The 17,764-nt window shown below is 45.9% G+C and overlaps 1 protein-coding gene across 2 annotated transcripts; it reads left to right on the forward strand.

Moving 5' to 3' along the window:
• The first annotated feature begins 1,931 nt into the window (after positions 1-1,931).
• On the forward strand, positions 1,932-5,089 carry LOC127314922 (uncharacterized). Of its 2 annotated transcripts, XM_051345469.2 has the most exons (4): positions 1,932-2,363; positions 2,436-2,524; positions 2,659-2,778; positions 2,861-5,089. In XM_051345469.2, the coding sequence occupies exons 1-4, from the start codon at positions 2,119-2,121 to the stop codon at positions 4,918-4,920; spliced, it is 2,514 nt and encodes an 837-aa protein (XP_051201429.1). In that variant the 5' UTR covers positions 1,932-2,118; the 3' UTR covers positions 4,921-5,089. The 2 variants fall into 2 exon arrangements, with proteins under 2 accessions (XP_051201429.1, XP_051201428.1); XM_051345468.2 differs by having other exon boundaries at positions 1,932-2,524.
• The last annotated feature ends 12,675 nt before the right edge of the window (positions 5,090-17,764 follow it).

Below are 17,764 nucleotides of genomic sequence, written 5' to 3' on the forward strand. Positions count from 1 at the left end.
CTGCCATCGCCTGGAACATCTGGAAGCGGAGAAACGCAAGGACCTTCAATGGTGTAGTTGAAAATCTTTCACTTGTATCTCGCCGTTGTATTGAGGATATTAGGCTCTGGGCCTATAGATGCACCACCCCCTCCTCTACCTCCTTTCTTAATTCTTGGTGTAATGGGTATGATCCCCCCTGAACTCTCTAGGCTAGCTCTCCTTCTGCCCCTCTGCCCCTCTCAAGCTATGTAATAAACCCCGTTCCGCAGCTTTGATATATAATTGTTCAGGCTGGCGTAAGCCCGCCGTAGCCCAGGTCAAAAAAAAAATTGAAGACACGGAGAGATAATGACTGTAACCTGTTCCTAATGCCATATAAAGCTCTGTTTTACCTAAAAGAAAAATTAGCTAATGAGTGGCTAGAGTCATATAATATTATAACGTGCATGAATCTGGCACTGTACCGTGAGTTTCAGCCTTTAGTTCTGCTACGATGAAATTTCAAATATATTTCTTCCTCTCTAAGTTTGCTCATATATACATAGTAACATAGATATAAATATATAATTGTGCAGCTAACCTTTTTTTGGCGGACCATTGTGCAGGTAACTTGAACATAAGATGTTTCTTCGAAATTCCAAGAAAGTAATTATGCAGTTGGTGCTCGAGATAGACCTGTCAACCATTTGTTGGTTATCCCTTCAACAAATATTAATTTGAACAAGCACCAAGAACCAGATGATGTTCTGGCTCACCACGGAGTTGACTGGAGAGACAAAATGCCCAAGACGAGGCGGCGAGCGAATAAACTGTTCTACAACCCAAGGAAAGGGAATGCTGTTAGATTTGAAATAATCTGCGACTTAAAACCCAGCCAATTGCCAATTTTGGAGAAGGTATGTTAACTGGTGATAGCATATAAAATGCCTATACTCATAACAAACTCTTGATTTTTGGATTACATGCAGAATGCTAATGCAGTGTTTGCCTTTAATGTGCTCACTGCTTATGTGCATAATGTGCTTCATCGCTTATGTGCATAATGTGCTTCATCGACTAGGCCGCGCACAAAGGCATCTTTTGACCGTGAGTCATTTGGCAAAATAAGCATAATTTTGGCCCTTTAAATGCATACGAAATTGGAATATATGTATATGATAATCTGACTTTAACATCACTCTTTTCGCGGTTATTTTGGTTTGATAATATGCAAGATTGCCACTCCTTAAGAAATATAGTTATTTCTTATTTTCTTCATGCTAAACGGTGTATGTGTGGAACTAATGACGAATGTTGGAATTTCACTTCTTTTGGAAGATGGAATTTGAAGCAGTAATATATATTCCATGGTTGATAGCAACCGAACCTTCTTGAGTTCCACTGGACAGTGAGAATCATGGAATCATAGACCTACTCAAATTAATAGCTAGCAAGTTGTTTAGATAGATTTTTGAATTGGTTGTTTCCTATTTTGTTTGATTCTCTCAAATCATGCTAAGTTTTTCGGAAAAGGCATCTTAATGTGTCTTTGGTCATGAAAATTATGGAAAAAACATAGTAAAAAATGCCGCCATATATGCAAACTTAGTAGTAGTACTTTGGCTTGGAAGGAGAGGGTAGCGGAGGGTGATGCCTGAGAGTAGAAGGAAGGAGAGGGTTGTCCTCTAATACGAAGCATTACTATCATTGTGGGTAATTGGTCGAGAAGAAACAATCCAAGATGGGAATTGTTGAATGGTTTTTCTCCCGATGCAACGCATGGGCACTTTTACTAGTAATAAATAAAGATGAAAGCTGTGTTTATGGCTATTCGCCAAAGGACCACACAGTCTTCCATTTTGAAAAGTAAGTCCACACAGTCTCTGGACCACACCAATGGTCCGTGTTTAGTCACTATTGCGGTGTTTATGGCTATTCGCCAAAGGAGACTTGAATATGTCAACAATGCCATTATAGCTGAAGTTGATGCCCGAGCATACCTTCATTGACCATGGACTAAGCTTTGTTTCCTAAGCAAGTATAGTCTTTGGGTAGCCAATTATAAACACCACAAGGAGCAGGTCAATAAGCAGGCCTTATGCTCTCAAACCTACATCCTAGAGCGCACCAATTAAGGTACAACCTTTTTTCATTCAAATGGGCTGCTACTTGTCAATGGGATGCTTGTTTCTGGTGATGTGTGTAGTACACTCGATGTTTCAGAGTTCTTCAGGCTGCTTTGTGGATGAGAGGGTGGCCCTCATGGATATTATCTCTTGGTTCGTGAGCGCAAAGTCCGAGCTTCCTAGTTCGTGGGGGCGTGGTGATGACTGCTGCTCGTGGGAAGGAATCAAGTGCGACAATAGCACACGGCGTATCTTGCATCTCGACCTTGATTATATGTACCAGCCAGTCCGTACCTATGGAAGTGATGGTTCCGTATCAATCGAAGTTATGGATGTTCCATGCTGCAGGAACCTGAACTTGACGGTCTTTTCTTCGTTTCGGGAGCTTGAGCTACTGGATTTCTCTGGAAATTGCGCTTGTTTACAAAATATCAATGGTATGTAACACCTGTTGCAGTTGCATGATGCATGCATGGACTCTACCTTTCTTCTTCCTATAAGTTTTTTTTCGAAAGTTTCTTCCTATAAGTTTGATTACATTCATCTTAATCTGAAGCGAACAATCCTTCAGGTCTTCAAGGATTGAGTAAACTCAAGTATCTCAACCTCAATGATAACTGGAGTTGGAGAATCCCAGGATCTGTCAGCAATTTCAATGGATATAACACGAGTGGGGCTCTTCAGGACGCAGGTACTGAAAAAATAAATTAATTTTCCCTTTAAGTTGGTGCATTTAATTTTCTTGCTAAATTTTAGTCACGTATATATGGCAGATTTCAGTAATCTCCGAAACCTGCAAGAATTGCATTTGAGATCCAATCAGTTGAGTGGTAGTCTCCCAGCGTCCATATTTGCACTTCCATGCCTTGAATATGTGGATCTTTCAGAGAACCTTTTTCATGGGAAAATACCTATAAATTCATCTTGGAAATGTTCCTCGTTACTTCAAACTATCAGGTTATCTGAAAACAAGCTAAGTGGTAAATTTGATTTCTTCTGGCTGAGTAAGTGCAGGAAGCTCGAATGGATAGATCTGTCCAGGAACAGTGATTTGGTTGTTCAAGTGAAACGGCATGGTTGGGTACCTAAATTTCAATTGAAAAAACTAGTGCTCTCTTGGTGTAACGTTGATAAGAGCATCATTACAGAGCCAGATTTCCTACGCACACAGAGTCATCTACAGTTTCTTGATTTGTCCAACAATAATCTGCCAGGAAGCATACCCAGTTGGCTGTTCGGTAATGAAGCGACACTAGTTTACCTGGATCTTGCAAATAACAAACTAGTTGGGTCATTAGATCTGAAATGGCAACACCATTCTAACCTTCAAAAGCTGAACCTATCTCGTAACTTAGTTCAAGGACAGCTGCCAGCCAACATCAATTTGATGTTTCCTGATCTGATGATTCTTGATGTTTCCCACAATATTATATCTGGAACAATACCACCATCGATGTGTAACATTGCCAGCCTAGAATTTATGGACCTATCAAATAACAAATTTGCTGGAGAAGTACCATCTTGCTTGTTCACTGATTGTGCACAACTATATACATTGAAGCTCTCAAACAATAGTCTTAATGGTAAGATTCTTGACGGGGCCAGTAGCTTGTCTGGTAACCTGGGCGAAATATTCCTAGACAGCAACAAATTTGAAGGGACTCTCCCTAGAAATCTGTCTGGTAATAATATCCAAATCATGGATTTACATGATAACAAGATGTCCGGAGAACTCGACACTTCATTATGGATTCTTCCTTCATTGCAAGCATTGAGCCTTGCTAGTAATGGTTTAACTGGTGGCATTCATCCAGGAATTTGCACATTGACAAGTCTTCGGATGTTAGATCTGTCAGACAACTACTTTAGAGGGCGTATTCCAAACTGCAGCAGTACATCAGCTCTCGTGTTTCTGAGTGTATCTTGGAATTCCTTGTCGGGCCTCCCGGGTACCATTTTCAACAGTTCCTACATTGCAGTTTTGGATCTCAGCCATAACCAATTCACAGGCAACCTTGAGTGGACACAAAATCTTTCTGAAATCAGTGTACTTTTATTAAGTAGGAATAAGTTTGAGGGGCAGATCTCTTCAAATCTGTGTCATCTCCAACGCTTGAGTATAGTTGACATCTCACACAACATACTTTCAGGCTCCATACCACCTTGTATCGGTGGCATTCCATTTGAAGACCTTGATGCGTACGGTTGGCCCACAGCCGGTACTAGGTCCGGAGAGAATGACTTCTCATATAAGAGGCAATATGACCTCAAAGGCTTCACCTTCACAACTAAAGGGAATCCATACACATACGGAAGCAACTTCTTCATGTCGATGTCTGGCATCGACTTCTCTGGAAACATGCTATCAGGTGAAATTCCACAGGAGATAGGAAATTTGGGCTATGTCAAGTCTCTCAATTTGTCGCACAACTTCTTTACTGGAACGATTCCTGCAACCTTCGCAAACATGAGCAAGATCGAAAGCTTAGACCTATCAGAAAACAGGCTGAATGGATCAATACCATGGCAGTTAACGCGGCTATCATCGTTAGAGGTGTTCTCTGTGGCATACAACAACCTATCGGGATGTCTACCAGACTCTGGTCAGTTTGGCTCATTTGATATGGACAGTTACAAAGGGAACGACAACCTTAGATCATGCACTTCCAGCCAAGGTCCCGTGGTACAGAATGGTACGGTAGGAAATGCGGCTGATGATTCTGACCCAATCCTGTACGTCGTCAGTGCCGTTTCATTCGTCTTGGCATTTTGGGCCACTGTCACATTCATGTTCTGCCATTCGTTTGGACAGCGTGTTATTCTCAACCTGTAATAGGTACTGGTGTGTAAACTGTGCGTGTATTTGTAAAACTGTGCTATATTCTGTTGCTTTGGAGAAACTGCAACTCCAAAGGAGTATTCCGGTTTCTGTTCTGCTGTAAGAAGGTGAGTAAGTCTCACTGGAAGTCATTGAAAATAAACTTGAGAAGAGGTTGGTGTCCTGAGGCTGTGAATTGCGGTTGGATTTCTCAGAGCCCGGTCCGGGGAGGCCGGTGCTGGCTCTGATGCCGCACCCTTGGGGGAGGGCGGTGAGCAGGTGTTCGGGGCGTAGGCCTTGGGAGTGGAGTCGGTGGTGGTGCCGCGCAGGACGAGGACCAGGACGGTGCCGGCCGGCCCGGCGCGGAAGAGTGCTCGCCTCCAGGGCCCGGCGTCCACGGTGTCGGCGATGGAGAAGGCCCAGCACAGGACGGCCTCCAAGAACCTCGACCCGGCAGGTACTTTCACTCCCTTAGCCCACCTTCCCGACGATCATTTGTCCTCGGTTGCACGTGGTTCTGGGCTTTCTTTCATGACGGAGAAACACACCGAGGCGGAGATTCCTTCCCTCGTGCGGGCCAAGGAGGCCGCACAAGCGCTGCTTGCGCAAGCTGCCCTACGTAAGGAGGCGCCCCTGGTGGGCGCTGGTGCGATGACACTACCCTCGACACCTGGTGCAGTAGGGACTACACCGGCGTTCTTGGAGGAGGGTCAGGGGACCTTGGTGGACGTCCCAGTCCAGGCTGCTCCTCAAGCCAATAAAAGGAGCTCTTGGGCGGAGGAAAGCCACGCTTTCCTAATGCGTGCAGGCTTCTATAATATCCGCGGGTTCAGCAGACCGGGCTGTCGCACCCAGATTAAGGAGTTGATCACCCGAGAACAGCTCGACTTTGTCGGCCTTCAGGAGACCATTAAGTCTTCCTTCTCTGCGAGCGAGCTGCTTAGCATCGACCCTGCTGGCCGTTTTGCTTGGCACGATGTCCCGGCGACAGGGAGGTCCGGAGGTATCCTCTTAGGGGTTAATGAGGATTTCTTCGACGTGTTGGGTTGGAGTAGGGGCTCCTTCCACATTAGGGTAGACGTCTTGCAACTAGACTCGTCTTCCCGTTGGTCACTCTTTGTGGTCTACAGCCCGGCTGATCACCGCCGTTCACCTGCGTTCCTCCAGGAACTTGCAGAGGCCATCTCGGCTTGCCCCCTGCCTCTTGTGGTGGGGGGCGACTTCAACTTGATCCGGGGGTCCAGGGACAAAAATAATTCGAACATCAATTGGCCCCGCGTCCATAGCTTCAACGACTGCTTAGCTAGCTTGGAGCTAAGGGAGATCAGGCGCACGGGTGCGAGATACACCTGGTCTAACAAGCAGACTGGGAGACCCTATTCCCCATGTGCACCCTAGTGGCAGAGACCATCATTGGTTCGGATCATTCTCCCCTCATCCTGAGCTCCGGGGAGGAGCTTAGAAAACGTAGTCCGAGATTCTTCTTCGAGAAGAGTTGGCTGGAGCGTCCGGAGTTCGTCAGTTTGGTCACTTCCAAGTGGAGCGACTTAGCCGCGGCGTCGGTGCCGGGTGCGGACTCCATTGACCGCTGGAACCGGGTCTCGGGGGGCCTGAGACAATTTCTCAAAGGGTGGGGCGCCAACCTTGGTAAGGAGGCACGCGACCTTAAGCAGGACCTCCTGACTCAGATTCAGGCCCTCGATCCCCAAGCTGACACGCTGGGTCTGGATGAGGAGGGTTGGGCGATGCGCTACCACCTCGAGGGCCATCTCTCGCACCTCGCCAAACTTGAGGAGGTTTACTGGCGCCAACGCAGCCGCCTTACCTGGCTGCTTAAGGGGGATGCCAACAACGCATTCTTCCATGCCATGGCTAATGGTAGGAAGCGGAAATGTGCCATCTCGCGCCTCTCCAATGACTCGAGGGTCATCTCGGATCTTGGCGCGTTGCGGACTCACATTTATGACTTCTATCGTCAGTTGATGGGGGTCCCCGGGGAACAGGGTTTGTTTACCTTGCGCTCCAACACATGGGCCACGTTGGGGCGGGTCTCGGATGAGGATAATGATAGCCTTATGCTCTCCTTCACTAAACAGGAGATGGACTTTGTCCTCGCTAGCATGAGAGTGGACACGGCTCCGGGCCCGGATGGGTTTCCGGTAGTGTTCTTCAAGACGTTTTGGAGATTGCTAAAACCGTTTGTTTTAGCCATCGCCAATGACTTCGCTCTGGGGAGAGTGGATATCGCCCGCCTAAACTTCGGGATCCTGACCCTCATCCCTAAGGTTCACGGTGCTGACGACATCAGGAAGTTTAGACCTATTGCGCTCATTAACGTAATCTTCAAGTTCATTGCCAAAGCTTATGCCATTCGTCTGTCTCCGATTGCCCACCGTACCATTAGTGTCACCCAGTCGGCCTTCATCAAAGGTCGGCTTATACACGAAGGAGTGGTTTGCCTGCAAGAGATCATCCACGAGACTAAATCCAAGAAACTTGGGGGAGTTTTCTTGAAGCTTGACTTCGAAAAGGCCTATGATAGGGTCAACTGGTGCTTCCTCCGCGAGGTCCTCACCCGCAAAGGTTTTGACCCCGGCTGGATCCATCGGGCGATGGGTTTGGTCAAGGGAGGCCAAACGGCTATCACCATCAACGGAGAAGTTGGCAACTTCTTCCGTAACGGACGGGGAGTCTGCCAAGGAGACCCCCTCTCGCCCTTACTCTTTGACTACGTCGTCGAAGCTCTAGCGGCCATCCTTGACCAAGCTAAGGTGGCGGGTCACATTCATGGGGTCATCCCACACGTCATCCCAGGGGGGTAACGCACCTCCAATATGCCGATGACACGATCATCATTGTGCAGACGGATGACCAAGACATTGCCAACCTCAAGTTCCTCCTGCTCTGCTTCGAGAGCATGTCTGGGCCCCGTATTAACTTCCACAAGAGTGAGGTCGTGGTTCTGGGGACCACGAACTTTGAGAGTCAGCGTATTGCCAATATGCTAAATTGTAAACGGGGCTCCTTCCCCTTTACTTACCTTGGTCTTCCGATTAGTGACCGGGGGCTCTCTGCTGGGGACTGGCAACCCCTTACCGCCAAGGTGGAAAAGCGCGCGGAACCCTGGATGGGTAAGTTTATGTCATCCGCCGCTAGACTCACACTTATCAACGCCTGTCTTTCCAGCCTTCCCATGCATGCTATGGGTGTTTGCCTCTTGGGCAAAGGGATCCATAAGCAGTTCGACAGACACCTTTCTCGTTTCTATTGGAATGCTAACGGGAGTCGCAACAAATACCACTGGGTGCGGTGGTCGGCCATGTGCAAGCCGAAGATCTTGGGGGGTCTTGGCATCATTGACACGAACCTCATGAACACCTGTCTCATGGCCAGATAGGTCTGGAGACTCTACAGGGGCGAGAATGGTCTCTGGGCAGACATTCTCCGCGGGAAATATTGTAACATCCCAAATTTTAAAACAAAGAGAAAATGAATTTCCTTTTTCCAAAAATGAGAACCAACAAAAACTTTTCTTACATAGGGTGCTATGCATAGTACTCACAACTAATGCTTGTGTTATCTCCATGAGTGTTGTTTGTTACATTGAACATTCTTCCCAAAACCCTAAAACCCTAACCATCTCAAAACAAAGTGGATCAAATGTGAGATGCTAAAATAAATAAAAAGACATATGTGGGCTTATAGTCCTAATGTGTAAATCTTGACGCCTAGCATTCTTACTTTTCTAAATGGTGGTAAACCATTGCCAATCCCACAAAACCCTAAACCTCATCCCTCCTATCACCATCCATTGAGAAGCAAAATAAAAAGAAATGATCTTAAATAAGAAAAAGGCCTATGTAAGCCTATGGCTATTTTTTTGCAAATGATGAACTTTGCTTTGTCTACCTTGAGTAGATGATTTTAAATACCTTAACAAACCTAACCTAGTACTTACCAACAAATCAAAGTGAGAAACAAAAATAAAATAAAACATATGCATAGAGGCATATGTGGCACCTAGCCATAATATCAAATCTTAACCTAGGCACCTACACTTTCCCCACATGGTTTGAAACTCTTATCAAACTCAATCTAACCCTAAAGAGATCCTCTCACATGCCTAATTGGATCAAGAGAACCAAAATGGAAAAAATAAGAAAAATCCAATTCCACACACCCATGTGCTTATGGACATTTTGCAAATCTTTGATCTAGACCAATTTGGCTTTCACCATTAGTTCTATTATGTTACTAAACACTTATTACAACTTTTGGAATCAAAGAAACTCAAATCAAATCAAATTTGAACTCAAATTTTGATCACATGCAATGATGGTCAAATCTGCCAATTTCATTCTGGTCACTACTTTGAGCCCCTGGATTTGAAGTTTTTCAAACCAAACAATTCCAATTCATTGCACCTCATCCAAGTACACATCAAGTTGCAACTTTGGTAAAGACCACCATATCAAATTCATCTTGGATCAAAAACTATGCTCAAGCAAAGTTGGGACTTTTTAACAACTTCAACATTCTCCCACTTTGCAAATTTTGCATTTCTTTTATTTTTGAAATTCCACCACCACCATTGTGAGTCTCTGGTCATTTGCAGCCAATCCAACAAACCTATTTTAAAATTTTGGATTGCTTTGCATAGGACAAGATTTGACAAAAACCTAGAATTCAAATCTACCCAAATCCCAAAATCACTATTCATAATAGTGTTGGCCTAACCCTACTCAACCCTTGAGCTCTACCCTGTCCCCTGGCCCCCTCTCAACCTAAGCCCTGCATAGTAACCCTAGATAGAGGCCAAACATGGCCATGGCAATGCCATGCCGGCCACTCTCACATGCACTCATGTCCTAGCTCACCCTCTCCTCTCTAGCCCTGCAAATCATGTCTCCCAGCACCACCTTGCTCCCCTGGACAAACCCAGCCTAGCCATCGTCGAAGAGGAACCCGCCAGCGCCAGGAACGCGCCGTGCCCGACGCGCCCAGAACCCGCCAGACGCGCACCGGACAAGCTCTGGACGCGTCAGAGCGTCGACGTGCGCCGTGGACCCAGGCCCCCTCTCGCCACCTCCCTGCGCGCACGCACTCACCTGGATGACAGCCACCCGCCAGACACGCTCCCGTTGCCCGCGCGAGCACCGTAGCCGTCGCCCTCGTCGCCGTGTCTCCGCACCCGTGCCGCACGGCATCGCCATCGCCAGCGCTCACCCGACCGCCCCTGTCCTAGCTAGCAGGCTCCCTAGCATCGCCTGGATGTCTCCTACCTAGCGCCGCCCTCGCCTACCCCTCCAGCTCACCGGAATCACCGCACCCTGGTCGACTTCCTCGCACCCCCACGCACTCCTCGCCATCTATAAAAGGAGAGCCTCCCCGAGCTATCCAAGCACGCCATTGCCTTCCCCTCTTCCTCCCGAGTCTCCATAACCACCTCCCTTCGCCAATTACACCCTCCGCTGCCGCAATTCGATCGGAGACCGCCGCGCCAGTACCTCAGCAACGACGATGATTGGCGCCACCCCCGCTTCCCCCACGACCACCGCTGACCTCGCCATCGACTTCCAGTTCAGCTGCGACCTGCCTCGACCCTCGCCGGAGCTCAGGTGAGCCGCCGGACCCAAACCCTCGCCGTGCCCATCCTGCCCCTCGTCGACGTAGGCGACGACTGTGCGTCGTTGGATCCTCTTTTGATCCAACGGCCCGCATCCTCCCGTACCGCTTCGGCGTGGATAACCCGCTAACAGGTGGATCCCACCGTCAGACGGCCCGCGGCGCATGAGATGCGAAACTGGGCTGGCCTGCTTCTCTCTCTCCCTCTAGCCCGTTAGGATTTCCCGCGCAAGCCCATATTGTTTAAATTTAAATTTTGTAATTCAATGTTTTTCCTTACAGATGCTTTTTCAAAATCAAATAGAATCAAATCTACCCAACCAAATTTGATGAACTTTATATTGTTGGAAAGCTTATGAAAAAATCTATCCAACCACAATGGTCTCACATTGAAATTCTTTGTAGAATAAATGTGACAAAAATAACAAGTAAGAGACTTTTGCACATTCAATTAATTGTTAAAAATCAACCAAAAATGCTTTTGAGTTGATCTCAACTCTCATAGCTCACATTTCACTTACACTAATTGTTTATGTAAAAATATGGCAGGGTTACTTTGAGTGATCATGGCCCAAATTAAATAAAGGACTATATGGCTATTTTAGTTAGTTGATATTGTCCAAAACTATTATGTAAATCATATGAAGTGTTTTGCTTCATTTAAATCTTGTCCCAAGTACTTTCATATGAAGTTGAGACCCTGGTCTAAATACTCTCACATGAAATACTTGGTGATATTAAATCATAATTAGTATTGTTAAATGGTATGAGGTAGTCTACCTCATTTAAATGATTTTCTCAAATAATGATGATGAATGGTTGACCTTGGTCAACAGAGATTCATGCATGATTGTTGGAGAAGCTTAAATCTTAATAAAATTCAATGAGAGGAAATTATTTCCTCAAGGACCTAAATGGAAACTATCGTTTACATATGTAATGAGAGGAAATTATTTTTCTTAAGAATAAAACAATCTCAACCAACATGATGGCAATGTGATGATGCTAAAATAGCTTGTGTGATTCATGTGTGTGCTTAGTCTAGTCCTTGAGCTTGTTTGGTGATTGGATACATCATATTCATTTTTAGACGCTAGTACCGAGGAGTACCAAGAGGAGGAGGAGGTCTACTACCAGGAGGAGGAAGACCACTTTGACCAGTACACCAACCAAGGCAAGCTAATATTCTTGCAAAGTGCAAAGCTCTACCAAGAGCAAGGCACACTCATCTTTCCTTATGCTTCATGAACCCATCCCAAGTATTATTCTTACAAGCTTTCATTTTGAATATTTAAGCTTCCTTTTATAGTTAACCTTGGTCTAAGTATAGAGTACTACAAGAGTATCAAACTTAGCCTAACAAACCTTACAAGTTAGTTAGCACCGCTCATGACTAGTTGCTAGTGCTAACAACTAAAATTGACTACTCTAGATGGGAACATGTGAAATGAAATGACTTTGAAAGGTTTTGAAGGTGAATATGACTTGAAGGACATGATGAATTTGATAAAAACTGATGCTGTGGTCGTATCCGATACCATTCCAAATTACAAGTACCCCCACAATACCTGATTATGGGTAGGGCTTAACTGGAAGTTTATGTGTCTTAGTATGGGTTCCCTCTAAACAAGCGTCATAGGGGTTATGCCGAGGCTGCCTCCGTTGAAAGTGAATTGATGTGAAATGACGTGAATGAGGTGAATGTCCGGCCCAAGCCTGCGGTTCCTGTGCCGACGGTTTGTCTTCACTGGGAGGCCAAGCTCATGGGGAGAGGTGCCTATACTAGGATATGTAAGTGAAAGGTTAGGGTTGATGATCCGCGTACTGAGTTACAATTATTTAGGGTATTCCTGACGGATGTAATCAAATGTTGTGGCACAAGTGTGCAACCTCTGCAGAGTGTAAAACTATTCGAATAGCCGTGTCCACGGTTATGGACGGTTGGAAAGGCCATACTGTTCCGTTATCAGATAAATTTTCAAAAAGGTGACATGTGAAGGGTGACTTGAACTTGAAAGGTGAATGGTGACTTTGACTTGAATTACCACAGAGTTGTGGGAATGACACTAATGTTCCCACTTGAGTGAGTTAGCAATTGATGAGTCTTTATTAAATGCTTATGAACTAAAATTGGCTTTATGCAAATAAACCTAGAGCTTAGTACCCTTGAATAAAATTGATAAGTACTTACATTAGTATTAGTTTGCGAGTACTTTAAAGTACTCACGGCTTTGTCCCTGGCTATTCAAATGGCCAGACTATGAAGAGGAGCAGCAGTATCAAGATGATGGACAGCAGGACGTCTACGACAACTAGGACTACTCCTGACGTCAAGCGTTGGCCTGTGGATTAGATAGTCCGCTACTACTTCGCTTCCACTATTTGTGATGTTCGTTGATCAATAGATCAACTATGGTTGTAATATTGGATCATGTGATCTACTTTTGTAAGACGATTATGGGTTGTAATGAATGATGACTGATGATATTCAACTGTTATGTCTCGCAAGAACAATCTTCCTGGGATTACGATGTATGGCATAATAGGCATCTGGCCTTAAAAATCCGGGTGTTGACAAGTTGGTATCAGAGCCATTGTTTGACCTTAGGAGACCCTAGTTAGAGTGGACGTCTGAAAAACTTAGTTTCAAAACCAATGAAGTGAATATTTATGAAAACTTATTCTCACTCTTATCCTTGAGATCTTTTCAAAAGAGAAATGAATACTCTACCTTTCTTTGTAAATTCTACATAAAATTTGGCACACTTGGTCACTTCTCTAACTTACTCATCCTCATTGTTCATAGATGGAGTACAAATGTGAGTCCTACCAGATTGGCCACGGAGGAAACCTAATGTTCGAAAAGGATTTGAAGCAACTAGTTGAATATTTAGGACGCCCGTATCCCGAGTTCTTCGGAATACCCCTCAACCATCCGTCGGGAGGACCACCTCGGTGGGAAGTTACTGCAGATCTGAGAGGAAAGCTCGGAGCCCCAATATGGGAAACCATATGGTTTTCTGTAACGGGAAGTACTTGGAAGGATGGAATAGCCAAAGCCATGCAGGAAGCAATTGCCCGTCTGTGCGGACAAAATGAGAACAAGATCAAGAACACTCGCTTTGTCTACTACCCAAGACACGACCCCATGGGAAGACCACTAACCATGCCACCACACCCGGAGATGAACTACTATGTCGCATGCCTGGACTTCCTGCTGCACAAGACCCGCAAGGAGTTGGACAACGCTCGCGCCTTTCGCTAAGCACACCACCCATGAAGATGAAGAGTAGTATAACTAAAGCACTTGAGTAGGTGTGAGTTTGTATCAGGATCCCCTTGTATCGTAGAGCGATTAATGGTTCTTAAAACCAACGGTGTGCTAGCTTTGTAATATGTGATGTTTGGTGTGAATGAAAAAGTGTTGTTGGTTTTTACCCCCTCAACACTACTCGAGTTTTGGAACTTTTTGAACTTTAACTCAAATAAGCCATAGAATTTTCCCTCTTATCTCATGATCTATCTCAATGTTCAGATGGCCCGTCCCAACCGCGGTGCGAATCAAGACGCCATGATGCAACTGTTGCAGACCTTGATGGCAGACCACGAGAATGAAAGAGCTGAAAGACAGGCCAACCTAGCTGTACTGCAACAGATCGCTAACAACAATCAAGGCCATGGAAACCACGACCACCCTGGGTCGAAGCTGAAGAACTTTCAGAACACCAACCCACCAATGTTTAGCAAGACAGAAGAGCCACTAGATGCTGATGATTGGCTTAGAACAATGGAGAACAACCTGGAAGTTGCGGGAGTAGAAGCCGCAGAGAAAGTACTATTTGCCACACACTACTTAGTAGGACCAGCAAGAGCTTGGTGGACCAGCACCCGTGCTATGAACGCCAGACAGGTCATGACTTGGGCTGATTTCAAGCTGAAGTTCAGCAAGTACCATGTGCCCCCAGGCTTGATCAAGAAGATGAGGGACGGTTTCCGTGAACTGAAGCAAGGCAGGATGTCGGTGGTAGAATACTGCGACAAGTTTCTTACACTGTCCAGGTATGCCCCCGATGAGACCGACACCAATGAGAAGCGGAAGGAAAGATTTCTGAACGGACTGCATGATGAGATGCAAACTGTACTGGTCAACATTTCCTTTGCTGACCTAGAAGCCCTGGTGGACTCCGCCATCCAGATGGAAGGGAAGCTTCACCAAGCCAACGAGAACCACAAACGCTGGATGATGAACCAGCATGGGTCCAACAATGCCCAGAAGTACCGCAACAACTCAACTGGAGGATTCCCCCCAAGAAACAACAAGCCAACTGCCCAGACTTACCGCCCAAACTACACCAATAACCATGGAGGACCCCCAAGCCCGGAGGCAACAACAACAACAATCACACCAGCAACAACAACCCCAACAACAACAACAACGGGAACAACAACAACAACACTGGCCCTAGGACTGGAACCAACGCCATCCCCATCGCCACCAAGGACAAGGCCACCATCACTTGTTATGAGTGCGGAGTGGTTGGGCATTACTCCAACGAGTGCCCCAAGAGGTTAGCCAAGATTGCCGCCAATACCGCTGCACCTGCTCAGAACCAGCGCCACTTTGCCGCAAGAAGGAACCAGAACAACAACAACGGCCGCCTCTACAACATGACTGCAAAAGAAGCCCAAGAAGCACCTCAGGCTATGCCAAGTATGTTTTCCTGTTAAATCATATTGCCCAATCTCTCTTAGGAACCTAACTTTTCTTAAAATCTCGGGACGAGATTTGTTTAAGGGGGAAGGGTTTGTAACATCCCAAATGTTAAAACAAAGAGAAAATGAATTTCCTTTTTCCAAAAACACTAGTAGGAAAACCCTTATAGGCGGAGCTTAGTTCTGTGGCGCACCCCTAAGAATGCGCCACAGAATTTTATTTTGTGGCGCACCAGGAACGGTGCGCCACAGAAATAGCTTAATTTTGTGGCGCACCATGGAACACTGCGCCACAAAAACTTGGTGGGGCCCACACCCTGTCACGCCCAATCCTTGGTTTTACTTTTTCTACGGCGCATTGCACTTGGTGCGCCACAGAAATAACGTATTCTGTGGCGCACTGGCCTCGGTCCGCCACAGAAATAACGTTTTCTGTGGCGCACTAGCCTCGGTGCGCCACAGAAATAACGTGTCCTATATCATGGCCGTACCCCTCCATCGCCCGTATACCACTCTCTCCCCACTCCCCTCTCCCCGCGCCGCCGCCTTCCATGGCGAGCGCTGCCGTCGCCGCCGCCGCCTTCCTCTGCGAGGGCCGCATGCCGCCCCGCTCCACCCATCCCCGCCACCAGCAGCACAAGCCACTGCGGCGTGGAGGAGGAGGGGCCGGCGCGGCTTCAAGGTGGAGGAGCCGCCGCCGCGTCAAGGTGGAGGAGCCACCGTGACCTCCACCCCTGCCTTCGTCGTCGGTGAACTCCTCCACAACTGCGGTCGTCGTCGGTGAGCTCCCTCCCCTCCCCTCCCTCTTCCTCCCCCGCGCGAGCACAACGTGCTCGACGAAATGCTCTGGATGCATTGCCCCTAATCGTTTTGCTTCATATGGTGTTCATATGAACACCAGCTACTAGCAGTGACATGCTATATTGGCTCTATCTGCTCCAAAGGTTCCATTTGGAGCCTGGATTGCTAGTGGTTAGTATATTGTTATGCTGCTAATCCTTGTTGTTGCTTGTCTTAAGCAATAGAAATTGTCTATGCCTCTCTGTACTTGCTTACCATTAACTGGTGAGCTAGTGATGCTTATTGGAGTGTTCTATATCAGTTACACTTCTATGCTGCTACTACATATTGGTGTTGGTTATTGTCAACTTATATCACTTGCTATGCCTGTGTGGCTTACTGGATCATATGTACCTATTGTTTGTGGAGGTTTACTGCCACTTGTTATTGATGAACCATGTGATGGTAATGATTCAATTTAATTCAATGATGTTAATTTGATTTCCATCCTTTGTTGGAAATAAATCCATGTCTGAACCTGTACAAGGTAATGAAGACTTGCTCACTTGGTATTGCTTGCTAGTTGGACATTTGGTTGGTTTTGATGCTACTGGTTCATTTAAATGCATGAAATGCTACTATGGTATGCTACTGTGGTATCCTTGTGAAGAAAATGATGGATTCTTGTGAGCTTATGGTATGCTACTATGCTACTGTGGTATCCTTGTGAAGATTTACTTGATGGAGTCTTGTGAGCTTATGGTATGCTACTATGCTTATAATGCTCTGATTAGTGGGGATGCTTACTGGATCATGTGCATATAGTTCATATAGTTCCCTAAAAAGAAAGAATGCTCCCTGCCCAGATGCTTGATGTCTTGGCTCAGCCAATGATGCAAAGGCTGAGGCAAAAACTTGGATAAGAACAGGTACTAAAATGTGTGATTTAAATGGAATGCTTATGATGGTATACTAAAATAGAGATATTCACATTAGGGAATCATGTAAATGAATGCCACTATGGTATCCTTTGAAGAAAATGGGAAGTTTCTGATGGTTTAAAAGACTAGGTGATGCTAGGTTATTAAGTTGGCTGTCAAGGTTGGTTTTATCTGGTTAACTTGGATAGGCTATGTGTTCTTGCTTACTTATGCATATCCATCTCTACTGGATTGACTAGCTCAGGCTTGGCCTCTCTCTTGCCAGCATCACTTGGTTACTACCAAGTGATGAATAATCCCTTATGGTACCCCAGCTTTGTTTTGAACTCAACTGAGTAATGATAAATTTCTATTTCTTGTTGGCTTTGATGAAAATAGAGATATCCACAGTAGGGGATCATGTAAATGAATGCCACTGTGGTATCCTTTGAAGAAAAAGGACTGTTTCTGATGGTTTTAAAAGGCTAGGTGGTGCTAGGTGATTAAGTTGGCTACCAAGACTTGTCTCATCTGGTTAGCTGGGATATGCTATGTGTTGTTGCTTGTTTAGGCATATCTATCACTTACTGGATTCTTGGTTCTTGATTGGCCTCTCTTTTGCCAGCATCACTTGGTCTATATACCAAGTGATGAATAATCCCTTTGGAGCATCTGCTCCATGCATGCTATGTGTGTTTGAGCATCTTGACTTATGTCACCATGGTTGCTAGTTTGGTGGTGTTTTTGTACTTGCCGATGATTAGATGGTTGGTCGATCACTCGTACACTCGGGGGTGGAGCAAGTGAGCCTGGTGTGATGG

Source organism: Lolium perenne, chromosome 7 (assembly GCF_019359855.2).
Source record: "Lolium perenne isolate Kyuss_39 chromosome 7, Kyuss_2.0, whole genome shotgun sequence".
Taxonomy (NCBI): domain Eukaryota; kingdom Viridiplantae; phylum Streptophyta; class Magnoliopsida; order Poales; family Poaceae; genus Lolium; species Lolium perenne.